The 27,900-nt window shown below is 38.4% G+C and overlaps 2 protein-coding genes and 2 pseudogenes across 2 annotated transcripts; 2 read left to right on the top strand and 2 right to left on the bottom strand.

The window, feature by feature from the left end:
• Positions 1-4,311: 4,311 nt before the first annotated feature.
• On the bottom strand, positions 4,312-16,570 carry LOC110041895 (uncharacterized). Its single transcript, XM_089279147.1, has 11 exons — positions 16,441-16,570; positions 14,384-14,458; positions 13,318-13,389; positions 11,459-11,473; positions 10,943-11,041; positions 9,891-9,986; positions 9,166-9,417; positions 8,261-8,320; positions 7,528-7,773; positions 6,411-6,555; positions 4,312-5,484 (listed from the first exon to the last, which is right to left on the bottom strand). Exons 1-10 carry the CDS (start codon positions 16,462-16,464, stop codon positions 6,415-6,417), a joined length of 1,080 nt encoding a protein of 359 aa, XP_089135273.1. The 5' UTR covers positions 16,465-16,570; the 3' UTR covers positions 4,312-5,484; positions 6,411-6,414.
• A 28-nt stretch (positions 16,571-16,598) lies between these two features.
• Positions 16,599-27,145, top strand: LOC110041906 (COP9 signalosome complex subunit 5-like). The gene is made up of 10 exons (XM_089279148.1): positions 16,599-16,821; positions 16,923-16,974; positions 17,531-17,713; positions 22,435-22,563; positions 24,078-24,143; positions 24,550-24,635; positions 25,121-25,232; positions 26,077-26,142; positions 26,665-26,747; positions 26,907-27,145. The coding sequence occupies exons 1-10, from the start codon at positions 16,679-16,681 to the stop codon at positions 26,998-27,000; spliced, it is 1,014 nt and encodes a 337-aa protein (XP_089135274.1). The 5' UTR covers positions 16,599-16,678; the 3' UTR covers positions 27,001-27,145.
• LOC149097129 (uncharacterized) lies at positions 18,133-19,061 on the bottom strand (annotated as a pseudogene).
• LOC149097128 (uncharacterized) lies at positions 21,216-22,014 on the top strand (annotated as a pseudogene).
• Positions 27,146-27,900: the final 755 nt, after the last annotated feature.

Below are 27,900 nucleotides of genomic sequence, written 5' to 3'. Positions count from 1 at the left end.
TATCTTGTCGGTTAAGCTTTGCTAAAGACGATGTAAATAAATTTTATTTTAAAAAACGATGTCTTGGACTCCTTAGCGACAAAACATAAGCAACATGTTTATGTCCTCCATATGTTTTCCACCTGAGATTCGTAGATGAGTAGAAAGTTGTGACCTTTATGGCAAATAAAAAACACCGCTAACCTATATGCCACGTCAGAGGTATATTGAATTATAGCTGAATTTCGTTAGCAATTTATTTTCCAAAATAAACACAAATATTAGTACTGATTTTCTTTATTTGCACATGAAGATCAACACCAAGATAAGTGTAGCCAATGCATCTGCTCCGTGGATAACACGGATTCATAATACGCGGAAAAATCCTCAGCGATGAGACAGTTGAACTCTTGAAGGACTTTGAAAGAGTATCACGTTTTGAAGGGATAAAGAAGGGTTTTTGAACTTTGGAATTAATTGTAATTAATCAGTTGAACAAAAAGACTCCTCCGTCTCCCACAAAACGAGGAAGGAAACCGCTGCAAGTTTTGCACTAAATCGTATGTCTGGAACAAGCCTAATTTTTTTTTTTTTTTTTTTTCATTTTTTTTTTTTTTTGTTATCCGCAAGCCTGAGTATGTGGTAGAGGATTCTGACTCTGATGAATATGTTGCTTGTGTAGATATTAAGGAACAAGTCTACGTTGTGGAAAATCCTGATCACAAAGACAGACTTCTTGTATTTATGCTGTTAATGCTGGTCACCGAGTGCCATTCCGGCCAACTGGACACTGGCGCCACAGTTAACACCTTACATGAAGAATCTTTAAAGAAATATGTAGTGAAGACAGTCTACCCTGCTGGGCAATGCTGAAGTCAGCCTTCACTGAAGAGAACCGATTGTCAAGAAAGGCAAGCCTCTTCTTGGTTTACCAGCCAGTGAGCCTCTCTTTGGTCCGACAAACCATCATGGCTTTTCACTCCGAAGAACCATCACCGGCAAAGCAAAACAACACCACTTAAAACAGAATCCATTCTAAAAGAATATGCAAAGTTAACTTTGTATGAGAGCACGTCACTCGGTCACAGAAAAGTGTCCGTTGTCCGTATTAACTGGTGTCTGTATGGAGCGGACAATTGCGAGAGAAAATATACGAGTTTCATATTTAGGCGAACAAAGCTGTCCGTATAAAGTGGGTGTCCGAAAAGCGGGGTTCCTCTGTATTAAAATTAGACGGCACTAGGCCACTCGATCAACAGTACCCATCTTCTCCCAGTGTTTAAGAAGCAGCCCTCCCGAAGCTAAGGTCACTTGTACGTTATTGTAATGATCGATGGGTAGGGACCGTAGGGTTGTGTGTTGACTTCATTATTTCGTGGCGCTATTCAAGTGACGAATCATTTGCTGCTCAAAATCATTACGTATCGTGTGATTTGAAAGTTCATTTATGTAAGCTTTGAGCAATGCAAGATTTTAAAGTGGGGCTAGATTTAAAGAAAAGCAAAGGTTAGACAGAAGTGATGTCTTAAAGTACAAAATAGGCTCACAACCGGTTTCCAGCGTTTTTCAAGACTTTCAAAGTTTTTAAAACTTTAAGGTGGTTCTGAGCCCCATGTACAGACTTTTTAAAAAAAATTTGCCAAACGCTACGTCTTATCCTGATAGTCAAAATCTGTTAATATAAAAAAAATTTCACCGTTCCGTTTTTGAATCATAGGCCCTTAAAGCTACAATTAAGGGTGTTTTCAGAAGGTCATACTGTTGCTATAATAACCTGTTGTGACACGAAAATGATAACAGCGTATTCACCAATGACTGGGCATTTTGTATCATCAATTGGTAGAGAGGTTATAATGATTCAAAATCTAAGTCTTGGAAATTGCTGGAATCTGTTTTAAGCCAGCTTAAGGTGGCTCAAAACAGTTTCCAGCGCTTAAATTTTGATGGGTCGTTATAACCACTCTTTATCACTTGTTGCTACAATGATGGTATCACAAAACTGCCCAATCATTGGTGAACAAGTTGTCATCATTTTCGTGACGCAATAGGTTACCATAGCAACAGTATGACCTCCGGTTCTAGACTGAATTATTTTTTACTGGCTACTTTTCCGGTAAATTATACCCATTACTAGACCAGAACTGACTGAATTCTGTATTCTATCACACTCTAGTAAATTGCTTGAGAACCGTGTGGCCATCATTTCACAGCGACACCTACCCATGTAGTTAATGTAAGAGAATTCCACCCCCTCCTCCCTCCCTGGCTTAGGAGAGACCAGGAAGGGAGGTAGTGGCTCGGCAATGCATTAATGTTAATAAAGGGTCTTGATAATAGCAGGCAAGTCAAGAATTTGAAGAAAAGGATAAAACTTTTAACTTTCAAAGACATAACTCGACAGAGCCTACAGTCATCTGCAGTTTGCATGTGCGGGCTGTAATGCCTGTTACGTCGGCAAAACGGCCCGGCATTTTTCCACGCGTTTGTGAGAGCATTTATCCGGTGATAAGGGCTCCTCTCACATTTCCACACATCTGCAGAATTCGGAACATTGTCGCACCTTATGTTCAGCAGATTGTTTTCCTGTTTTGTATCACGCCTTCAGTAGTTTCCAACTTAAGATAAAAGAGGCTATTCATATTCAAAAAGAACAACGCTCTTTGGATCAACAATTATACCATGTAAATCTAAAACTGTCCTTATTAGACTCTTATAATAAGCCATTTTTACAGTCTTATGCTTAGTTACCTGGCCATGAATGCAAGCGAGGCTGGAGGTGACCTTGCTTTCATACAGACCTCCCTGCTTTTCTCATTTAACATGTTTAAATGCCAACTAGTTAGCATAATAAGAATAATGATAAGAACAACTTGATTTACACAACAAAAAAAGTAACGTCTGTATCAAAGCAAGGTCACCTCCAGCCTCGCTGCCAATCAAAGGCCAGGTCACTAAGCTGACAACTGTAAAGTGGTCTATTCTCATCTTTCACACTTTGCGTCATTTTGTTGTCAAATTAGCATTTTTCTTTTATTTATTATAAATTCAACCTCCAACGCTTTGTCTGGATCAATCAACTGTTGGTTCTGTTGAAACATGTCTTCGAAACTCTTAAGTTTTGTCGTTTTCTTTAAATTAATGGCAGTACTTCCCAACTAATGTGCAACGCCTCCCTGATGTTAAGTTGGAAAGACGTGGGGGCGATATCAAGAATTGAGAAACAATTTTTAAAGCACAAAGCTTTACGTGTATCTGACAAATTGATGTGTTGGGAGATCGGGAAGTTCTCTGAAGTGTAAGATGTCGATTTGTCGCGACGAAACAAGAGCTACATGCTACGGGAAAATTTATAAACCATACGTGCACGAGAACGTAATGTTTGGGGTATCGCATCTTTGACACCGATTAAGTTCTTGATCTTGAAGGTAGCAAAGACCAACTTAATCCTTATTTGCAGGAAAAGGGCGGCAAATAATTTTGTTCACAACACGGGATGGAAACTGATTCTTCTCTCCAAAATATTAGTAAGGTCGTTAACATTGCTGTGGAAGCCAGTCCGGGTGTTCTTGATTTTAACAGTCATGTCGACCACCGTTCGTTTTCGACCTAATTTGTAGGGAAAGGCCAACAAACAATTTTGTTCACAACATGGGATGGAAACAGATTCTTCTGTCCAAAATATTAGTAAGGTCCTTGATGATGCTGCGGAAGCCAGTCTGGGTGTTACTGATTTGAATTGGCCTCTCCACCAGCGTTGTTTTGAAACGAATTTGTAGACAAAGGATGACAAACTTAGAAAATTGGTTAGAATGCCTGTGTGGGTGCTTTTGCGGGAAACAGATGTGACGAGAGATTAAAGATGATTTCTAGTCCGTACTATACGCACTCTCTCGAGTTTGTTTACGTTTTTTAGTTTGTTTCATGTAAGACATCACAAAATGTAAACATTTCACAACTACTGACATGAAGTAGGTTCAAAGTTTCATGTCAACCGCCATTATGGATGCGAAGCGTTATGCTTCGTTCTTTCTCATATCACTTGATGGAACAACTTCGCAGCCGTAAAAATCAATGAAGCTGTTGAAAAAAGAATTTCAAAGGCCTCAAAGATAAGGCGTGTGGTTCGTAACGAGTAACATCGATTCGCATTCCATCGAGTGAGACTTAAAATGTATGTAAACATTGGGGTGCTGGGACTGCGCAGTACGGACTGAAAATCATCTTTAAGCAGGATTATTATCATCTAAGAAAACAGACTGATGCCCTCTCTCTTATAATTACAAGCTCTCTCTAGCTTGTTGTCTTACTCTGAAACAGAATGAAATCAGCCAGTGAAGTTAAATAGCTTTATTTTGTTTTCGCTCAATGCATAATAAAAATAGCAGTCATCAACACATCGTCTGATATTTATAGCTAAAAAGATTTGAGAACAAAGAAAATTACGAGCAGAGAGGAAGAACGCAGAACAGGCTATGGATATAGTGGAAACAATCATAACAGAAGTAATATTACGGTACAGTGCAGTGTAACCCGATATCAGAAACATGGTTGAAGCCAAATCCTTTGGAATGCAAACTTGTGGGAGACATCAGGCTGTTAGATCCCCCGATCCATTTTTGACCATTAGATAAACCTGGAGAGCTTTGCTAAGCATTACTGAGGGTGTTAATAAAAGAAGAGGATTCGAGAAAGTAGCGAAGGTCTCTTTGAATTGTAAAAGCTTGTGAAAGTTCTTCTCCACAGAGTGACAATCTCACAAATCGCGTGAAGTTTAATACAGCTTGTGAACAGGCGACTTCACCAACGCGAAAGAACGACAGTAAAGGAAAGAACTTGAGGCCAACAAAGAATTCACGGAGGCGCCTGCTTTGTGGGGTAAAAACTGAAGCTAGATGTACAGAAAGGGGCAAATGAACTAATCAAAGAGACCGACACACCAAACAACATAGGCCATTTGCGATGTTCCTTTTGCCTCTGTTTCAAAACGAGACCCCATGCAAAACGTTTCTTACACCTGTATGAAAAATGACTTTGATCTGCATGACAATGAACGTACAGATCAAACACCTTTCGTTGTGAATCGTTTTGCGAAAAGACCCGTTTTGACGCCGAGGCATGAGACAGCTCGAAGAAGGCCTATTAAGAAAGAAAAAAAAATTGAAACCGTTTTTACAATTTGTACACCACCCTTACTCTTTTACATAAAACTTAATAAAGAATTTCTTTTTTTTTTCTATGAATAAAGAACCAACACGACTGAGGTATACTACAACCAGCTTCGTGTGTTTTTTCACGTATACACTCTATCCCGACTCTGTCTCTAAATTGCACCATGATAACTTGGATAAAATGCGTATAAAACATTAGACAGTGGCAGTAATCGCAGCAAAAATAAATTACTTCACTTTGGTATCTGCTGTGGCGAGTTGCCAGCGGTGTTGTATATACGAACAGAACTTTTACGACTTAATAATGTTTTAAGAAGACTCCATATGGTCAAACAACCTGCAAAACAAAAACAAAAAAACAAAGAAAAAGAAATGAAAGAAAATTTTTTCGTAAACTCATTTGCGAGTCACAACTTACATGTATCTATTCTCAATGTATGTGGCTTCGCAACTTAGTTTAAAGAACATCGCGGGTGCAAATCTCCTCCAAGCAGTGTTCCAGATAAGTGAGAGGTCCCTGTCCAAGCATTGATTTTTCTAACAGATTTCCTTTTAATTCAATAACTTGCAAACAGAATTGCAATTGTGAGGAGAGAAAATTAGATAGTTAAGTACGTTTTACATATTCGCTTTCGCTATCAGAAAATATAGAAATCCAACATAGATATATTTGTTTTAGTTCGTTTTACGTTTCTGAGTTACAGGTTACTGTTCCAGTTCATTGACCGTACCAAACACCTGCTGTTTTGTGTAAGATCATAACTGTAGTTAGAACCGAACTGTAATTACTACCTGCGATAGTCTTTTGTTAAACTGTTATCTACCTGTATTGTTTTGAAAGTTATTAATCTTGTAAACGTCGAATTCCGTTATAGCCAATCGAGCTTTCTGAGATGTATTAGATAATGTTTAGTTAAGAATTTTTAATAACCTTACGTAATACTTTAGAATTGTGCTTTCGGCTTAAATAGTCGTGCCTTGTAAAATATTCTTGGGTTACATTCTGGTTATGTTCGGGTACGTTCCGAGTACCTTAGTGGATTAAACTCTACTGTTGGACCCAAGAACTGTGTATTATCTGTCTTCCCGTTGGATTGCTTTGCTGTAACAGATCCCGAGTCCTCTAGGAGTCTGACAAACTGCGTCGCTGCAAGCGTGTTTCCCTCTGGATTGTTGTAACAAGGATAACAACTTAAGCGGCCCAAAAACCTGTTATCACACAATATTATCTCTTCACTTTTAACTCTACCCGTAGTTTACTACCTGTCTACTGCTGTTGTTGTGCTTCGCTGGCTGTGAGTGACGCTTGTTCCGGTGTCACGCCTTGTTGCTGAATGTAGCTTCCCTGGGGTGCTGCTACAGCTACCGCTGTCACTCCGGTCTGCGGGTGCTGCTGGATCTGGTAAATCTTTGGATAATGGGCAAGAAACACATCAATGGCTTCACATTCTAGAGTATGTTAGAGTGATGTTAGGGAATAGGGACGGACCATTATTTTTTTGAGGGGGAGGAAGGGGGATTGGAAATTTCCAAAAAAAATTGATCCTGCACAGCAAAAACTGCTGGGTGAAAAATCGTGCAAGGGAAGCCATAGGGAGAAAATCGAGCAACTGCTTTCGACTCTACAGGTCCTATTTTTGATGTTGAAAAAAATTCTTGCATTAACTATTGCCAAAAAAAAAAAAAAAAAAAAAAAAAGAATGATGCAAAACCCACAAAAATTAAGTACAGCATACTTTCCCAGGCTATACAGAATAACTTGGCGGTTTTGAAAATTCATAAATAGAAAATTTTGAAAACCTTTAATGCTGCCAATATATATTTATTTTTAAATAAGGTGGATTTTACAGATATCTAACTTAACATTTGTCATTAACAAAATAACGAAACCATATAGGCGGCTTGTTAGACATACATGCAGAACGTGATTCAACTTGTTTGCAGATCTGAGATGCAACCCATCCACATATAAGCCATACTTTACACACAAAACTTCAGACCTGCCTAGACCCCAGTAAAATGTGACGCAGTATATCAAACACGAAAGATCGTGTTTGACCGCATTTCCAGACTCCGAGACGAGTTGAAAATACGACGCTCAGCGGAGTATGTTTGATCAAAACTCCGAGATGTTTGGAGATGTGGTTAAACACTGTCTTGAGTAATTGATAGATCTTCTCAATCGAAACTAAACTGAGGAAAAAACGGATAAATAAAATCGTGAAGAAAAACTCTATGCTAATTAAGATCAGATATCCAAACAGAGTCACGGTCACGATTTCCTTTCTTTAAAATTGATGAATTAATCATGAGTTTGAGAAGGGGAAAAAAACCAGCTTCTAAGCTAGTTCAACATATTCATCCTTTGTTCATTAGTTACCTGTCCTCCAGAGGCAAACGTGAACTCCGTTGGTTGAGCAGTGGCTTGCTGTGCTTGCTGTTGAGCCTGCTGTTGTGCCTGTTCAGCGGTCGTCTGTGTAGGTTGCTGGCCGGCCTGTTGTTGCTGTGTCGTTTGTTGTGGTGCTTGTTGTTGACCCTGCGACTGCTGTTGTTGTTGCTGCTGTTGTTGAAGTTGTTGGATCTGCTGCATGCGGATGTACTGCATTTGAGCTGAATTAAAATGGATCTGCGAACAATCGAAAAAAAAAACATTGTAAATGGTTTGCACCCAAGAGTGCAGTAAAAACCCGTGTGTTTACAAGAACCTGCATTTTTTTGGAAGTCTGGCAAAATAGTTTCCTGTATTTTGGGGTAAATATCGGCAATTTAGGCTAACAATGTTCTTAATTTAGTTGTTGGATATAGTTGTTGATTACCAGAAAATAATACATAAACTTGGGTTTTGGTTTCAGTAAACGTCTCTGGCAAGCCAAAAAGAGGTTAAAGAGAAAGAGGTTAAGTTATTTATGAGAGAAATGTATGTAGTTATGTGGTGTAAATAAAATAGTTAAGTAATGTACGAGATAAATAGTGAAGATCATATGTACACTGTAAGTAATATTAGTGTCAACTGTAAGAGATAAATGATATAAACACTAGTGGTGCAGAAAACAAATAAAGTGTATGATATTATGAAAAAAACACTTAAACAAAAGACACCCAGGTCTACTCACTGGATACTGCACATCAGTTTGGTCTTGTGGCTGGTTCTGTATCATCTGCGCTTGTCCTGGCTAAAGTAAAATACTTCACTGTGTTATACCTACTGGGTGAAATTGTCATTCAATTGTGCTTCTCACAAGTGCAGTCTCAGATACTTAAAAAACTGGGTGGCATGAATATAAATATATAACAAGCAGGCCTTTGAAAACAAGGTATGTACAATACACACTTGACATTGCACCTCAAGTTAAGGAAAGTGAATTTTTGACACAAAAACAAAGCGTTTTCAGAAAGATCTAATAAAGAATTAGTCCTCAGAGAACTATGGTTTATTTTTTTACTGTGATCAATTTCCTAGAGATTAGCCCCACCGGGTTTCTCCCTATAATGACCTCTGTGAGGAGGCTCTGGCTGAAAGGGATAGGGTACCTTTTTCAGCCTTCAGGTATATGAAAGGGTAGGGACTTCACAAATTGAGGTATAATAAAGGGTAAGGAAATCTGTCATTTAGATATAACGTGAACAGGAACTGAATAAATGAGAGTTTAACCTGTCTTTTTTGGTTAACATCTCCTCTGGCAATGCTTGATGTTCTCCCATGGATAACTTATAATTATTTTGTTTATTAACTTCATTCCAAGGGTTTAGACAAAGGATGCAGTGTTCTTATAAGGTAGTTTAGTGAAAGGGGTACCTTTTCTCAATAAAAGTTATGTGAAAGGGGTACTTTTTCTGTCAAAATGGTATACAAAATGGTAAGGGGTTGGACCTCAGGGCAGGGCATCCCCGTACAAAACATTGTGGAGGAGACCCCGAGGGATTCACCTCAGGAAACCTACATGTAACTACCCAGAAACCATGTGGACTGCATGTGCAATGTACTGAATGTGCTGCATGCAACAGCTTTCAAACTTACTGCCATGGTAACGATCTGCTGCTGTGGCACGCTAGTGATGATAGCCTGCGGCTGTGTGCTGACGGTTACTTGCTGTTGTTGAACTTGCGTTGCCATCTGCTGCTGCTGTTGTTGTTGTGGTGCCTGCTGCGGTGCTTGTTGTCCTTGTTGTTGTTGTTGCTGTTGCTGCTGCATGGAGATGGCCTGATGCTGGGCCAGTTGAAAGTAGTATTGTACTTGATCTGGGGCTACTACCGTCTGACGTATTGGGTCCTGACAAAAACGATGTTAGTTTTAAACAGTTTAAGACAAAAGCAGATATGAAATAAAGCATTTCTTGGACAAACACCTTGTACCAGAATATCTTTAAGTAGACCAAAGTCCTTTCGCATTTTCTAAAAGCCAAAGATATAAATAGTTGCCTGAAATAACACCAAAAACAATTTCCCCTGGGAACTCAAAAAAATAAATTCAATGTTCAGAGAAATTGTGCAACCACAGGTAAAATTTCACTAGATATCAGTTTTATTTTACTAGTACTTTCAAGTGTTTCATATGAACTTCGAAATTTGTTTCTGACATTTGGTGTTGTTAGAAATGATTTAATCTTTTGAGAAGATTTTTTAAAACAGTCACACAGAAATTTTCAATACAATGTAAATAACCACAGTACAAAGTTTTTGTCTGCTTGTTACTCAAACTTTTGGTGGACTCCTTCTTAATTGTCAGCTACACATTGAAGTTACCTGTCGTTTGGGAGGTTTGAGTTCATCTCTTGGCACAATATCAATGAGAAAATCAAACTGATCAAACTTGGTTATTGCCATGGCAATGTCATTTCTCTGAAATTATTAACAGAACAGTACAAAAGTCAGTTTCCCTTTAAATTTCAATAATGCAGTTTTCAATTGAGTTTCGTAAAACCAAAACCAGAGTAATCAATCTGGCCAATCACAATTTACGCAGTCAGGCAATCCACTGAACCAATCAAAACTTGAAGGAAAAACATGTAGCTGATGTAAAATGAGGGCAAATCATGATTGGATGAAAAAGTTTCAGGTCAAGTTTTCACGCCAATCTTGTAGTGTAGTATTGTAAAACCAATTACCAGGGCTCGTACCCTTTTTCAGAAACAAATTTCCAGGACTCAGATTGATTTTTCCAGGACTCTAAAATTCACATTAACCCTTTCACTCCCATTATCTTAATGTTAATTCTCCTTACTGTCTGCCATACATTTCATGTTTTTTTACTTGACTTTAACAGATTTCCAGAACTTTCCAGGACCAGTAGCCCTTTTCCAGGACTTTCCAGTCCTGGAAAATGCCACAATAAAATTCCAGGACTTACCAGGTTTTCCAGGACCCGTACGAACCCTGAATTACTTTTTGACACTCAAGTGAAAACTGATCAGTCTATAATGCTAGCACGCTGGATTTTCTGAATTTTTCTCAAGGACCCTGAGTTTAAATAAATTACATGTCCCTTTTTTAACTCTTTTCGTGATTTTCTTGAATTGAAATGAGAACAAATAATACTGGACATTTGTCCCAAGTGGGACAATTTCCTGAAATTAAGTGTAGTTATAGTTCTAGCTGATTAACTGGAACATTTCTGATTTGTTCATTAACAAGAAACAAAAAATTATGAATCATTTATGAATCATTAAATAAACTGACTTTAATTAGTAAATGATCAAACCTCTTGTAGTATTAAAGTGTAAGTCTTGATTTTAACCAAAAGGGGTACAGGTTTAGCAAAATATCAATAAAAGAACTAACTAAGATAAATTATATACCTGTAGGGTTCTTCTCTTGTTATCTTCTGTGTGTATCCAGGCTCTGAGAGACAACTCATTTATAAAAATCTGAGCTGCTTTTGCAAACAAAACTGGGGCCTAAAACAACCAGAGGGAAAAAATCAAACTTGCCTGATATGCTACCAAAGCATACCAAAAAAAAGGTATGATTAGGTATTTGAAGCACTTTGGGTACGAGATGATTTCCAGGCCACTTTGATCAGTCTATCAAGGTATTATAAGTGTGGACTTACACCTGTAGGGCTTTACTGATCAAATTTCTACTGTACAGGTACATGTGCATGTACCTCACTGGTTATAATATAATGCAAGCTGAATGAGCTGATGTACTTGTAAGCAAGTCTTGCTCTGTAATTTACAAGTTGGACTTTCGGCTTTTCAGAACAATAATATTGTACATATTAATTTTTGTCATGCAAGATTAATTTCAATGTACACAGTATGAACATTAATGAGACAAAAAGACAAAAAAACAAAAAAAAAAACAGTTCTCACCTCTGCGCTGATCATCTGTGACATAAAAATAAAACATCCATTGTTAGTTTCCTGATAATTGACGAACTTCCTTTCTCAGGAATAATTGTATGTAAAATTAGGTCTTCTATGAATGCAGTGTCTACTGTACATGTGCAATGTATCATTGAAGTTAACTCCATTAGTTCCTATAGAGCATACCTGTAACACAACAGATTTCATATACAGTACATGTACAACCGACACTATTCTTAAAGCGATAGACCAGAAGATGTTGACTTCGGTAGTGCTCTTAGACATGAGTAAGGCATTCAACAGCGTCAACCACGAAACCCTAATTTTGAAGTTGCGAGATGTAGGCGCCTCAGACCCAGTTATCCAGTGGTTTGGTAGCTACCTTAATGATAGACGACAAGTGGTTCGAATCCATTCAACATTGTCAGAGCCCTTGCCCATAGTCTGTGGCGTTCCGCAGGGAAGTATACTGGGACCACTTTTATTTAGCATTTACACAAATGATCTTTCTTCAGCACCACAGAATTGCAGCGTCCAGAGCTACGTGGACGACACTAAGCTAGTTATATCCTTCAAAATGAAAGATACTGTAAACGCCTTTGCTGACTTAAGAGTTGATTTGCATAGAATAGGCCAATGGTGTTCCAACAACCATTTATTGTTGAACCCAAGCAAAACTAAACTCATGGTGTTTGGCAGCAGGCAAATGCATTCCAGACTGGACACTCCCAGCCTCACCTTCATGGGAAGAGAACTCGTACCGGAGCACACCGCTAAAGATCTTGGGGTGATTTTGGACAAGAACCTGACCTATGACGAACACATTACCAAAACTGTCTCCTCCTGTATGTCTTGTGTCGGTCAAATAAGCCGCACAAAGCATGTTTTTGACAAATGCACCCTACTAACTATTATAAATACTTTAGTTTTTAGTAAACTTTTTTATTGTTCGAACGTGTGGGCGAATACATCAAAAAGTAATATAAATAAATTACAAGGTATTCAGAACTTTGCCGCTCGAATTGCGACCAGTACACACAAATATGATCACATCACACCAGTTTTAAAAGAGCTTAAATGGCTACCAGTCGTGACTCAGTTATATTTCAGGAGCGCTATCATGGCCTACAAATGTCTAACATCTCGCGTGCCGGAGTATCTGTCTTCCCAGTTCAGCAAGCGAGGAGAAATAAGCGGACGTGCCACAAGAAGTTCACAAATGCTGAACATTCCTCTTTTTAAGTCTGCCAACGGTCAGAGAACGTTCTACTACAGAACAGTCAGTATCTGGAACTCCATGGATAGCTCTCTAAAAACTCTCGAGAAAGTATCTGCTTTTAAGTTTTATCTTAAACGTAAACTTATTAAGGATTTTATAGATTCCTAATTCTAGTTAATTAATCTTAATGAATCTTAGAGTTTTTAAGTAGTTTTAAATTATTATTGTATTGTCTTTGAAAAGCCTCTAAAGGGAAAGTCAATAAAGTATGTATGTATGTATGTATGTATGTATGTATGTATTTATCAGTCTGTGTGGAGCTACAGCAGTAAGGAAAAGGTATTTATTCTGCATACAAGCCAAGTGACCCATCAGGTCAGAGCTTATCATGGTAGCATGAAGCAACTAGGTTCACCAGTACCCATTTGTACACCTGGGCAGAGAGAGGCACTGTGAGAGTAAATTGCCTCGCCCAAGAACACAACACAATGTCCCCGCCTAGGGTTTGAACCCAGACTGCTTGATCCAGAGTCATGTGCACTAAAAATGAGGCCACTGCACCTCACACAAATTTAATGCTGGGGGGTAACCCTGCGATGGATGGACTAGTCTGTGTGGGGACACTTCTTGGTAGCTAAACACCAACCTTTACTTCCTCATCTTGCTTCATTATCTTCTTGATTCTTGCCAGTGGTAACTCTTGAATTTTGAAGTCATTCTAGAGAGAAAAAGAGAAATACAATGCAGCTACTGTCTACTGTAATGCTGACTCTGGAAGCCGGCTCAGTGAACCAAATCTTGTGCTGTGATTGGGTACACCAGTGAGCAAAATGGGGCCATCTTGCCCACTCAGGATTACCTGCTGTTTCTCACAGGAAAATGGTGCCTTGTTTGCCATAATATGAAAAATCCATTATCAACCTAGCTTGTTTATTCAAGATGGCTGCATATTGGCCTCAATCTCTTTCTCTTTTTTTTGCATTTTTGGATGTCTCAGTCTATAGATCATTTCATGTGACGTCATCACTTTTTAAAATCCAAAACTAAAGAGCCACCAAAGTTTTTATCCTCGTCAGGCATAAGAGACGGTATATTTATATCTGTTTATAATTTTACAGCTCAATAGTGCGCTTCATTTGGAATCCAGAGCATTTTGAATTTCAGGATTATGGAGGTGCGTGACACAAGGCTTACGATCGAGTTTGTCAAAAAATATATACTGATCTCATGATTTTGAGCCGTTTTAGAAGTTAGAGCATTATGAAAAGTGCTTATGTAAATGCTTGTTTGATCAGTACTGATAATCAATCACCTAGACAGGCAAAGTAAGTTCCAGATGTTTACACCATTTTCTGACCGCCATATTGGTGTACCACGGAGGCACACCAACATGGTGTTTTCATACTGGGCTCTGTAAATATCTGCGAAACATTTCGACGAATATCTGAAGTTTGGGGAAACGCACATGCCTAAAACTTGGAGAAGTGTCTTATTTAGTTATCTTCTATAACATCATAATTTCATAGTTTTTTCCACTAGATGGTTTTCGATTTATTTTTTTGTTGCGTGACAGTGAAAACGATCTATAGCCATCAAAAAAGGATCTTGGCCAAACTCTAGCCATCTTGACTGAAATCAAAAAGCTTGGTCAATAAACCATATGTATGTGAAATTAAATCCCTGACACCTCTTAACATAGTCAATGTACTTACAGTGCTCATATTTCTGATCTCTTGCATTTGACGAGGCCAGAAAGTGGCCAGAAGTTGAGCGGCCTCAGACTGACCCTGTGAAGAACAAATCATTCAGAATTACACACAATTCATTTGGTGCCGAACCTCTTATGTTACTACATGTACCAGACTTACCAGCAAAGTTTAAGCCTTAAATTTCCACCAGGTGCAGTGGATTTGTCTGGAGAACAACAAAATCACACCAACAAACATACAGGAACTCATACACGAGGCTATACGATTTTGATATGGGATGCAATGTTAAACAGCGAGATGAGGACCGCAAATAATGACACAAGTTGTGTTGAAATTAAATCAGCCGTGAGAAGACTTTCCAAAACTGCCACATTAAAAGGATCGAAAGTGAGATGGGGGACACCCATATCCCCCTAACAGGAACTCACAGATAAGATTAATAAGTGTCCAATGTAAAAAAATATATATATCTATATATAATATTATCCAGTTCTTCAGATATACTTATTATCCCCTGAAGTATGTACATGTATGTATATGAAATTTGAAGCTCTTAGTATGTAATTTTGTGTTGCACTATTTGTAACTTGACTGTAGTTTATGGTATAACAATTTACGGCACTAAAATTATTACGTGTAAACACAAAACAATAAATTCCTAAAAAAAAGACCAAAGGATAATCTGTAAAAGAGTCAAGGACCCCATATAAAAACAGATCACCGTCAAACAGGTTAGAATTACATAATTATATTTAAGTAATACTAAAATTGTAAAAAGTAAATTTATATAAAACTGGAGTTATGAGTACTCTAACCTCTTACAAATGTAGGTCTAGCCTTAAACATATTTACATTTGTAACACTACAAGTTCCTATTGGAGGCAGATTCCAAGAACTACCCAGTATTCTGTAGTAAAACTGTATTTCTAATTTAGACACTTGTCCTAGCATATCTGTCCTAGCATACTTGAAAAGCATGTGAGGAAAAGACAACAAAAGTTGTTAGTAAGGGTGCTTTAATGGGTCTCACATAGTAAGGGGCAAAGCTTCTATTTTGTGGATTTCTCCAAGGTCTTTTTTGGTCTAAATTGAGACAATATTAATGGTATAACAGCACCTTCTGCTGTGTTATTTAGCATAACAAAGTGGCAAACTCCCAGTCTGACTGGCTTGTGCCCTACACCTTGATTGTGCAGTTCCAGAAAATATCCATACTCCCCCCACCCCCCTCACAGAAGGGATTTGATTTTTCTGAGGGTGAGGAGTTCTGTAAGACCAAAAAATTTGAAGAACTGCATGAAGGTCAATAGGAATTTCCAGAGGGGTGGGGGGTATTATAGAAAATCCCTTCCATGGGGGGTATGGATATTTTCTGGAACTACACGTTGATTTCCAATCATTCAGTTTAAATAAATCCTGATCATGTGGAGAGGATAACAGCGAGCATTTTAATATTGCCACAATCAGTGTATAAAACAAATAATATTGTACTATTTTTTGAAGATAATAGAGCAAAAAAGAAAATAATATGGTGACTGTATGATGACTTCACAAAGTACATTGTAAAATAATGCTTTTACCATCAATGTATAAGCATTACCTTACAATGTACATTGTACAGCTGCATAACAACAAACTTCCATATGATATTTGTTACAGTCACATGAAAACGTTCACCTCCTTTAACCGATCTTAACAGCTCAAGCCTCTAGAGATCAGCTTGTGTTAAAAGATCGTACACGCTGCGAGCTTAAATCGATTGTGACAATTTTTATTTCACAGAACAATGTCAACACCTGTCTGCCAAACGTTTAAATTTGACTAATATACGAGTCGAAATAAACTTCTTTCATGGAGCGAAAGACAAACTGTGCGAAAGAATTCAAATAAATTATGTAAAACAAGGAAGCCAAACTATCAAGACAAGTATTGAAGTGAGATCATTGAATTCAGGCAAACATCTGCTACTATTCGCCGGCAGGTCCGCGATAAATAACGACAGAACATGTGGCTAGAAAATTAAGATTATTAGTTGAAAGGTGTTACTCCAAAACACTTACCGATGGTGCATAGACCTCTCCCATATCTATATATTGTCTTGAAACAACAAATACGGGAAAAGCAGAAAAAGGATCGCTCAATTTCCGCTCCACACAACGCCGTTTTCGCTGTTCACAGCTTTTTGTCAAAATGGCGTCGCTCTTATTCTCGCCCCAGACCCTCACAGTGTTTTGCGGTGCGATGAGCACTATGGGTAGAGGACCGCCATTTTGTTCTTCCTTGCAGTTTTGACCAAAAATGTCCGCAATGGATACCTCAATGGCCTTCAAGACTTGGGAGATGTCAAACAGCATTGAAACAGTCAACAGTGTGGATGAAATTTTTAAATACGACCGTCAGCAACAACAAGAAATTCTTCAAGCGAAACCGTGGCAAAAAGAGTGAGTCGTCTTTAGAACTACAAATTAGTCTTAACTAACTTAAGGTCAATTGTTTAAGCTTGTCTCATCTTTTGTCTATATTTCATATTTTTATTTTTCAGTCCTCACTATTTCAAGAACATTAAAATCTCAGCGTTGGCGTTGTTGAAAATGGTAGGAATTTTTTTGTTTGTTCTAATAATACAATTGTGGTCATGGGCTATTTTGTAGAGAATTCGTCGTAAAATAAGAACTTAAAATATATCATTGAGCTTTAAGCCAGGCAAAAACAGGTAAGAACAGTTATGGGAAATCTAGTTGTTTGGACAACTACATTTTCAAACATGCATGGCTTGGCTTTTGTTCAAAACTGGGTTAGTTTATCCATTTGTACTCAAATTTGGAATCAGGTATAAATCAGAAGTCATCACTTATCTACCTTCATGTTATTCTACGACGACAAGTCGCTGTCAGGAAATCCTACGTTTATGACATCACGGACAGGCTAGCAAAAAATGACAAATTCCAAAAATTGTTAGCTAGAAAATCAAATTTCCCTGTTCTTGGTGTTATCAACTCAGACTAGATCTGTGTTAGTGAACTTCAAAAGTGAAATAAGGCATGGGACTATATTTTGACTCCTGTTAGAACCAACCCTGGTGATATAGTTCTATATCTTTCACTGATTGCCTTCAAATGAAAACACTAAGTTTATACATTGATTTATCAGGTAATGCATGCCAGGTCAGGCGGTACGCTGGAGGTCATGGGACTGATGCTGGGTAAAGTTGATGGCGACACAATGATTGTAATGGATGCATTCGCTTTACCAGTGGAGGGAACTGAAACAAGAGTGAATGCACAAGTTGCAGCTTATGAATACATGGCAGCTTACATTGAGTCAGCTAAACTGGTAAGAAGGTTTGCTAATGTTTTATTGACTGCAGTCCTAACTCAACTTACTTTGTAGCCTCAACTTTATTTGATCTGCTAATAATGATTGTTATAAGTTACAAGTAGTATGCAAGTAATACAGTATCCGCTTAAAAATATTCGGTGTGTAGCCAGGCATGTTAAAAATTGGTAAAAAAGGAAAGGAATTAAATGGTTGTCACTGGCTAAAAATATGTGGTTATCGGACGTTTCGGCCACTGCTGTTGCCTTCTTCAGTAAAAGATGGAAAATGCAAATGTTAAACGGCGTCCTGCTAGAATATGTAATAGATGTGTGATAAAACTAAATGAGCAATAGTCTCTAGAGTATTCTTAATGGGCGTAAAAATTCTTAATGCCATTGTACACATTCGGTAGCGCTATGTGTTCGTTTGTAGCGTTCCTGTCTCGCACGGAATGCCAAGCTTCAAGAATTAGTCTTTGTTTCCATACTGATGATCTGTCAACAATTTCAACATTCTCCAAATCTATTTGGTGACCGTTGAGCATATGGTGTTTGGCCAATAAAGAGTTTTTGTCCGATGTTGCTATAGCCTTTGTGTGTTCTTTCATACGTGTTTTTAACGCGTGTGATGACTGACCAACATAAACACAGTCACAGTCTTTACATTTGATCTTGTAAACAATGTCTCTGGAAGCCTCTTTCTCGATCTTGTCTTTAGGTTTTTTGAGTATGTTCGAGATGGTACGAATAGGTTTATGGGCGACCTTGATATTGAAACCTCGAAGAACGTTTGCGACTCTTTCGGAAAAACCTTTGGCGTAGGGGAGGATGACAAAACCACGATGGTCGGTATCATTCGTTTCTTGTTGTCTACTCTGTTGGCGGCCATTGTGAATGAAATTTGCAGGGTAGTTATTAGTGGCAAGAGCTTTCGTTACTCGTTTAGTTTCCCGTGAAACTTCCTCCTCCGTGGAAGGAATGTTCCTTGCGTGATCCATGAGAGTGCGCACGACCGAGTGTTTATGCTGAGGATGGTGGTGTGATTTGAAATCAAGGTAACGGTCGGTGTTAGTAGCTTTCCTGTAAACAGACACAGTGATCGAGCCATCTTCTTGTCTGGTTGTTTTTGTGTCAAGAAAGGCAATGGAACCTTCTGATTCTATCTCGATTGTAAATTTGATGTGAGGGTTGATGGAATTGAGATGTGAGTGGAATTCATCTACGTGCTCTCTTTTAACACATACGTGGCTGTCATCTACGTATCTAAACCACCATTTAGGAGGGTTAGGGGTCGATGAGAGAGCCTTTTCTTCGACATGTTCCATGACGAGATTGGCCAAGATGGTGCTGACTGGGGATCCCATCGGACAACCGAAAATTTGTTGATAATGGTTGCCTTGGAAAATGAAGAAATTGTTGTCGAGGACAAACTGTAGAAGTGTCATGATATTTTGGATAGACAAGTTGGTTCTTTCCGGTAGTGATTGGTCAAAGTCCAGTCTCTCTTTAACCACTTCGATTGCTAGGTGGGTTGGAATGCAAGTAAACAGTGACACGACGTCAAAAGATACTAGAATCTCGTCGGGATCTACTGACAAGGTGCGGATCTTTTCGACGAAAGATGCACTGTTTTTAACTGTGTATTTATTATTCTGAAGTGGCGACAAGATGTTGGCGAGGTATTTGGATAGTTCATATGTGGGAGATCCAATGGCACTCATAATTGGTCTGATAGGGACGTTCTCTTTATGGATTTTAGGAAGGCCATAAAAAGACGCTGGTGTGGAATTGGTGCTGTGAAGTTTGTAGTAGAGCTTCGGTTCCAGCTGTTTCTTGCTGCTGTCATGCGAGGCTGGCTGATCTTTAATTTGTAGGAGAAGATTGTTGAGGGATTTTTCAGTGCTCGATGTTGGGTTCCTTCTTTTGTCTGTTATCTTGTGGTAGGTTTTGTTGTTGTTTAGAAGGTTGTTTATTTTGTCAGTGTAATCATTGGTATTCATCACGACTACGGCTCGGCCCTTGTCGGCTGGTAAAATTGTGACCGACGTGTCTTTGGCGAGGTCTCTGAGAGCTTTTTCCATTTCATTGGTAATGTTGTTTCATTGAGGAAGACGCCAATTGTTGATGGCAGAGGTGACCAAAGCTCTGATAAGGTCTTTCTCGGCGTCAGGGAGCTGATCTATGCCGGATTCAATTGAGGAAACAATTTGAGGCACTGGCAAAACCTTAGGAGTGATGGCAAAATTGAAGTTGAGGCTTAATGCTGAAAGCTCACTTGTAGATAGAGGTCTATCAGAGATGTTCACGACCCACTTCTCCTTGAGGTTGATTTCGCGCCCATGTGGACATGGCAAGATATTATGGAGTTTCTTCCTGTGACACTCCCTTCTCCGTTGTGCTTCCCACTGTGATCTTTGTTTGATTGTGTGGAGGAGAATGTCAAAAGATTCCTTGTTAATCATCTTTCGTAGCTTGAGTGTTGTTTGGGACAAACGTTGAGAGAACTTCTTGATTTGCGCGTGACAATTCGAGATGCGCAGCCGTAGGTAGGCCCGACCTGCTTTCTTAGCAATTTTCCAGCCTTCTCTGCTCTTGACGGGTGGATTGAACTGGAGACTTTTAGGCAGAGTGTTGTTGTCCTTTAGTCGGTGGTTGAAATGAAGATGGTCCTTGAATCTAGTTACACTGAGTGTTACTCGTTACGAGTGTTACGCCGAGTGTTACGCCGAGAAAGACCTTATCAGAGCTTCGGTCACCTCCGCCATCAACAATTGGCGTCCTCCTCAACGAAACAACATTACCAATGAAATGGAAAAAGCTCTCAGAGACCTCGCCAAAAGACACGTCGGTCACAATTTTACCAGCCGACAAGGGCCGAGCCGTAGTCGTGATGAATACCAACGATTACACCGACAAAATAAACAACCTTCTAAACAACAACAAAACCTACCACAAGATAACAGACAAAAGAAGGAACCCAACATCGAGCACTGAAAAATCCCTCAACAATCTTCTCCTACAAATTAAAGATCAGCCAGCCTCGCATGACAGCAGCAAGAAACAGCTGGAACCGAAGCTCTACTACAAACTTCACAGCACCAATTCCACACCAGCGTCTTTTTATGGCCTTCCTAAAATCCATAAAGAGAACGTCCCTATCAGACCAATTATGAGTGCCATTGGATCTCTCACATATGAACTATCCAAATACCTCGCCAACATCTTGTCGCCACTTCAGAATAATAAATACACAGTTAAAAACAGTGCATCTTTCGTCGAAAAGATCCGCACCTTGTCAGTAGATCCCGACGAGATTCTAGTATCTTTTGACGTCGTGTCACTGTTTACTTGCATTCCAACCCACCTAGCAATCGAAGTGGTTAAAGAGAGACTGGACTTTGACCAATCACTACCGGAAAGAACCAACTTGTCTATCCAAAATATCATGACACTTCTACAGTTTGTCCTCGACAACAATTTCTTCATTTTCCAAGGCAACCATTATCAACAAATTTTTGGTTGTCCGATGGGATCCCCAGTCAGCACCATCTTGGCCAATCTCGTCATGGAACATGTCGAAGAAAAGGCTCTCTCATCGACCCCTAACCCTCCTAAATGGTGGTTTAGATACGTAGATGACAGCCACGTATGTGTTAAAAGAGAGCACGTAGATGAATTCCACTCACATCTCAATTCCATCAACCCTCTCATCAAATTTACAATCAAGATAGAATCAGAAGGTTCCATTGCCTTTCTTGACACAAAAACAACCAGACAAGAAGATGGCTCGATCACTGTGTCTGTTTACAGGAAAGCTACTAACACCGACCGTTACCTTGATTTCAAATCACACCACCATCCTCAGCATAAACACTCGGTCGTGCGCACTCTCATGGATCGCGCAAGGAACATTCCTTCCACGGAGGAGGAAGTTTCACGGGAAACTAAATGAGTAACGAAAGCTCTTGCCACTAATAACTACCCTGCAAATTTCATTCACAATGGCCGCCAACAGAGTAGACAACAAGAAACGAATGATACCGACCATCGTGGTTTTGTCATCCTCCCCTACGCCAAAGGTTTTTCCGAAAGAGTCGCAAACGTTCTTCGAGGTTTCAATATCAAGGTCGCCCATAAACCTATTCGTACCATCTCGAACATACTCAAAAAACCTAAAGACAAGATCGAGAAAGAGGCTTCCAGAGGCATTGTTTACAAGATCAAATGTAAAGACTGTGACTGTGTTTATGTTGGTCAGTCATCACACGCGTTAAAAACACGTATGAAAGAACACACAAAGGCTATAGCAACATCGGACAAAACTCTTTATTGGCCAAACACCATATGCTCAACGGTCACCAAATAGATTTGGAGAACGTTGAAATTGTCGACAGATCATCAGTATGGAAACAAAGACTAATTCTTGAAGCTTGGCATTCCGTGCGAGACAGGAACGCTATAAACGAACACATAGCGCTACCGAACGTGTACAATGGCATTAAGAATTTTTACGCTCATTAAGAATACTCTAGAGACTATTGCTCATTTAGTTTTATCACACATCTATTACATATTCTAGCAGGACACCGTTTAACATTTGCATTTTCCATCTTTTACTGAAGAAGGCAACAGCAGTGGCCGAAACGTCCGATAACCACATATTTTTAGCCAGTGACAACCATTTAATTCCTTTCCTTTTTTACCAATTTTTAGTATCCGCTTGTTTTTTCATATTAGGTGGGTCGTTTGGAGAATGCCATTGGCTGGTACCACAGTCACCCTGGTTATGGCTGTTGGTTATCAGGAATTGATGTTGGCACTCAGATGGTGAACCAGCAATTTCAAGAACCTTTTGTAGCTATTGTGGTCAGTATGACAATTTAATTGTATAAACAATGTACAGTGTACTGGTACTTTAGGGGCTTTGATAAACATTATTGTCAGTGACTGTCTCATAGATTATTATTGTACATACCATAATGTAGCTGTGAACTGTCAGAAAGTGTTATTATTATTATTATTATTATTATTATTATTATAATTATTATTGTTGTTATTATTTTGTGTTGAATATTAATTAAAGCCGTTTAGTTCAAAAAATTAAAATAAAATTTAAAAAAATTTATTATTATCATCATTATTATTATTATTATTATTATTATTTTAAAACACTGTATAAACAATGTACAGTGTACTGGTACTTTAGGGGCTTTGATAAACATTATTGTCAGTGACCGTCTCATAGATTATTATTGTACATACCATAATGTAGCTGTGAACTGTCAGAAAGTGTTATTATTATTATTATTATTATTATTATTGTTATTATTATTGTTGTTATTATTATTTTGTGTTGAATATTAATTAAAGCCGTTTAGTTCAAAAAATTTAAAAAAAATTATTATTATTATTATTATTATTATTATTATTATTATTATTATTTTAAAACACTGTGTTGACCAGCATACATAATTAACTGTGTGTTACCTACATGGGGAGACATGGTGGCCTCATGATTACATGTAGTGCGCTCATCTCTGAATTGAGCAGTCCGGGCCGCAGACATTGTGTTCTGTTCTTGGGTAAGACACTGTACACTCACAGTGCCTCTTTCCACCCGGTTGTATGAATGGGTACTGGCAACCTTAATGCTAGGGGTAACCCTGCAATGAACTAGGGTCCCATCCATGGGAGAGTAGAAATACTCCTAGTTGTTTCATGTGACAGAAACTAGGATAAGCTCCTGCTTGGTGAGCCATTTGGCTGCTCATATGCAGACTTTACCTACCTTACTTACATGTACGTGGGTGGTCCTCCAAGGCAGAAGGGAATTTAGGAATGTGCTTCACTTTGGTAGGTTAGCCCTCCATTGATATTTTACACCTTTGATGATCTTTTTGCACTGGGCTGAAATTCTTAATGTGCCCCTAGATATGAGGCAGTTTAATTTTAGGGTGTTTTTATTCCATTCACCTGGGGATGAATTAACTGGCTATTTCAAAGAGGTGGACTTTGTACAGCGAAATTTTTTAAGGACTCTTGATAATAATTATATGGATTGGCTTACAGTCTGAATAAGATATCTGGCCAAATTAGGGAGCTGGTTTGAGCTGGCCATTAGTTAACTTGATGTTTGACTTTTAGTTTATAATTGCATTCACACCCATTGATTTTGTTTTGAACTGACTTTTCAAGGTTCTGTTTAACTCTACACGTAAGCTTCTAAAACTTTGTAATTATATCCAAGAAGTTCTGTCATCCAATAAAAGGTGTTTAAATATCTTTTAGTTGTATGTTGCATGACAAATGTTAACTTGAAGAAGACCTTATTGACACTTTCTTGTTCTTGCCATTAATTGAAGTGATATATTTTGTCCTAGATTGATCCTACAAGAACTATTTCAGCAGGAAAAGTTAATTTAGGAGCATTCCGAACCTATCCAAAGGTAGGATGAAGCTATTTTATAGCTTAATTATCATCATCTTGTTAATTAGGTTGGTACAGAGCCAGTGACAACAAACCAACCAATTTAAGGGAGGAGGAGAGGAGGGATGGGCTGATTCCAATCTTAAAGAGTTCTTGGGGAAAAAATAATACTGAAGTTACACATCTTGCTTACACTTATACCTGCTATCCTCTACAGTTGGCCAATACTTAGTTGTTGTTCAGTTTTGCACTGACAGTTGAGTATTCATGTTGTTTTGTGATCACCAAATGTATTTATAAATATGTACAAAATGAAGGTCCTTGGTTGACGGTGGAATATTGAAGACTAGTCTAGTCCCTGTTGAATTAGCACCAAACAATGTTCTTGTTAGCACCAAGAATGTTCTTGTTTTGTCTTTAATCAGGGCTACAAACCACCAGATGAAGGGCCATCAGAATATCAAACTATCCCACTGAACAAGATTGAAGACTTTGGGGTTCATTGTAAACAGTAGGTTTCTCAAAACATATACTAAGTACATCCCTGCTTCATGTCTTTGTAACAGTTTAATTAAGAGAATTAATGGAAGTAAAAAGAAAAACAGTGAGGAAAAACAAAACAGATCTGTATACATGTGCATGTACGTGTTTTATGTAATATATCAAACACAAAAGACCATGTTTGACCACATTTCCAAGCACCGAGAAGAGAGTTGAAAATTCAGTGCATAGTGGAGTATTTTTGATGAACTTTGAGGTGTCTGGTACTGTGGTCAAACACTGTCTTGAGTGTTTGGTATATCGTCTTAGTGAAAGCTAAAGCTAAGAAGAACACGGAGAAATAAAATCATAAAAATCTATGGTAAGTAAGATCAGATATCAAAACACCGTCGCAGTCACTATTTCCTTTGTTTAAACTTGATGAATTGTTAATGAGTTTGAGAAGTTTAATGTACCAGTTGCATAACCATTTGAATCTTTACATGTAATTTGCAGATACTACTCTTTGGAGGTTTCATATTTCAAGTCCTCATTAGACAGAAAGCTTCTTGAAATGCTCTGGAATAAATATTGGGTTAACACGCTCTCATCTTCAAGTCTGCTCACGGTAAGTAACAAATCGCACACTGTATATCTCTTTTTATGCCATGCCATAGAAACGACAACCAATCAGAGTACAGGAAAGCGGTCGTATATTAGACGGCATTACATCCATTGTGTTGACCAGTGCATTTTCTAATCTATGACATAGTATAAAATAGTGATGCAAGGCTCTCTCGTGATATACAGTATCATGGAATACCCCACTTGTCACTTGTGTTTGCTTGGTATACACACTCACCTAAAGGCCAATGATGTGTATACCGAGAAAATTCAAGTGACTCGTCGGATATCCCACAGTATACCAGTCAAAAGCTTTACTTAACTAGTATGTATTCTTTTCTCCCTCTGTCATCCTTGAAGGAGCATTGCTTTTGGAATAAGCAGGTTCTTCATACCCCTCCTTTCATTACAGCCAGCTGTGTCATTTAAAATTGCTGTTCATAACAAAAACCCATGGTTATAAATGACATTTTTCAAATACTGTCAACTTTAAAGGAGTCCTCAGAGTTTGCATTGTGTACATGTTTCGTCTACAAGTGTGTACATGTATGTTGTGGATCATCAATTTTTTTTCTCAGGCTCACTCGTTTCCAACACGTACAAACAATGCAGTATGATTTCATTCATTAGGATTGCTAAGGAAGATACGTGTAATGCCAAGAATAAATATTGTTTCCTGTGATTACAACAGTGTTACCTTCAGGTTGAAACAGATTCGCCAAACCAAGTTGATCTTCAACCTCTGTTCAACAAATGCATCAATGAGAGAAATGACTACCTTTGTTTGACCGAGTGAGTGCTAGGCCGTTTAAAGAGCTGAGTATGTTGTTGGTTTTTTTTGTTCTTAGAATGCAGATTACACAAACCATCAAATTGCAGATCTTTCCGAGAAATTGGAACAAGCTGAATCTCAAGTAAGAAGCTAAGTAATTTATTGGCTTTTTCGTTTTCTGTCATGGAAACGGGTGCTACCAGACTGCGAAAAAAGCAGAACTGAATTACGTGAGCTAATGCTCATGTAGCTTAATGTTTGTTTTTGAAATCTTAAATAATAACTGTTAGCTGCAAGAAGTATACATGGCTTTTGTACCCCCTTACAGAGAATGGTTGACCAAGTTGACTAAACTTAAAGCAGAGTTAATCTAAACAGGGCTTGGTGTCAACTTGGAATACATTTTTTTCAGAAAAGTCCAGGGTTAACTTTGAATTTCAGCTAAGCTTTAGAGATGGAGGCTACGGCTCCTCTTCCCCTCCCCCACCCAACATTCAACCAATTATTCAGTTACTGAACCAAGGCCTTGTGAAACGGCCGTAAGAGTCAAACTTGCTCAAAATTTGCCTTTGTTCGTAAAATCTTTTTTTTTCTTGAGTTTTAATAGTATATCCTCTTGTTGATCTTGGGCTTATTAATCTCTGTATTGCTTCACCTTTGTTAGGTCGGCCGCATGGGTAGTTTTGTGATGGGAATAGATCAAGACAAGAAAGAAGAAGGAAAGCTGACAAAGACAACCAGAGATAGGTAAGCGGTGTACATAATTCTAACAACATAACGTAACGTAACATTTGTTGTATTAAAAAGGTACACTAAACATTTTCTTGAGTTACATTTACTTTGCCTCTACATTCAATAGTTTTTTTTTTGTTTTACCATATTAACGTTTATGTTTTGATATTTCAGCTCCAAGACATCCATTGAGGCTGTTCACGGCCTCATGTCTCAAGTCATCAAAAACAAGCTCTTCAACCACGTTGGTGGAAAAGAAACAACATGACAAGGAAAAGCACTGCCGATTGGTTAATCTGAAATTCTGAGCGTTATTTCCTGGCTAAAAAAAGTTCGTTGCCTCTGAGACCACTACAAGAAATGAGGAAATGTAAATATTTTTTGTAGAATAATTAAATAAGTTTCATGTTGTACCGTTTGTTGAATATTCTGTTGAAAACAATTCAACTTTGACTCTTTCAAAACAGGCTGTACTGGTAAAGGGGTTTAACAGGTTGTATGATTGCCCGGGTGCCACTGGAAAAACGTATTTTCTGGGCAGCCAGGATTCCATGGTTAGGAACCTTTGGGCTCCTCGTAATTTTTGTTTTTTGTTTGGTTTTTGGCTTTTCGGCACCTTTATGTGTTTGTGTAGGTTGCGTTACACTTATGATGCTCCTGCACTGGTGAACACCAGCCTTTGCATCCTACGATAATTCTGAACTCATGTAAAAGCAGGTTAAGGCTCCTAACGGTGCCGAGATATAGGAGAATCTTCGTTTACAATATTTGCCTCGTTAGCATAAGCGATACAGTTTCTCATAGAGCTATAGGAACATAAGTTTTGAGTATTGAAAGGGTTAAAAACTCAAAATTTCACAAAGAATGTATGAGCTCATTAGTGCTTTTGCTACCCAGAACGTTTGGAGTTTTTGAAAGCCAATTTCTCTTCGAATTTTACACCCAAAGAGCCAAACATTTTACAAGCTCTTAAGTTTAATGTTTGTAGTCTAATCGTGTCTAGCGTGACGCGTTCTCTGCGCAAAGTCGAATCTTTATGAGGAAAAATGTAAACAATGACGTCAGCAGAGGTTCGTGTATATTGGTTCGGAGAAGTAAGATAAAAAAAATGTAAAATATAACTAAGTGATTGTGGTGGTCTTCAGACACAAATGTTTCGAGTTAACCA

Source organism: Orbicella faveolata, unplaced genomic scaffold (genome assembly GCF_042242905.1).
Source record: "Orbicella faveolata isolate gen_17 unplaced genomic scaffold, um_ofav_v1 contig_47, whole genome shotgun sequence".
NCBI lineage: Eukaryota > Metazoa > Cnidaria > Anthozoa > Scleractinia > Merulinidae > Orbicella > Orbicella faveolata.
The sequence above is the reverse complement of the archived record's forward strand: the minus strand, read 5'-3'. Positions and strand labels throughout refer to the sequence as shown.

What these genes read in the sequence shown, in the direction of transcription:
- LOC110041895 (XM_089279147.1), bottom strand. Translation starts at nt 16,464, where the DNA reads ATGGGAGAGGTCTATGCACCATCG. An exon ending in AGATCAGAAATATGAGCACT is followed by an intron (nt 13,390 to 14,383) that starts GTAAGTACATTG and finishes TTTTCTCTCTAG; the next exon opens with AATGACTTCAAAATTCAAGA. An exon ending in AGCAGATCGTTACCATGGCA is followed by an intron (nt 8,321 to 9,165) that starts GTAAGTTTGAAA and finishes ATTTTACTTTAG; the next exon opens with CCAGGACAAGCGCAGATGAT.
- LOC110041906 (XM_089279148.1), top strand. Translation starts at nt 16,679, where the DNA reads ATGTCCGCAATGGATACCTCAATGGCCTTCAAGACTTGGGAGATGTCA. An exon ending in CGTTGGCGTTGTTGAAAATG is followed by an intron (nt 16,975 to 17,530) that starts GTAGGAATTTTT and finishes TTGATTTATCAG; the next exon opens with GTAATGCATGCCAGGTCAGG. An exon ending in TGGAACAAGCTGAATCTCAA is followed by an intron (nt 26,143 to 26,664) that starts GTAAGAAGCTAA and finishes CACCTTTGTTAG; the next exon opens with GTCGGCCGCATGGGTAGTTT.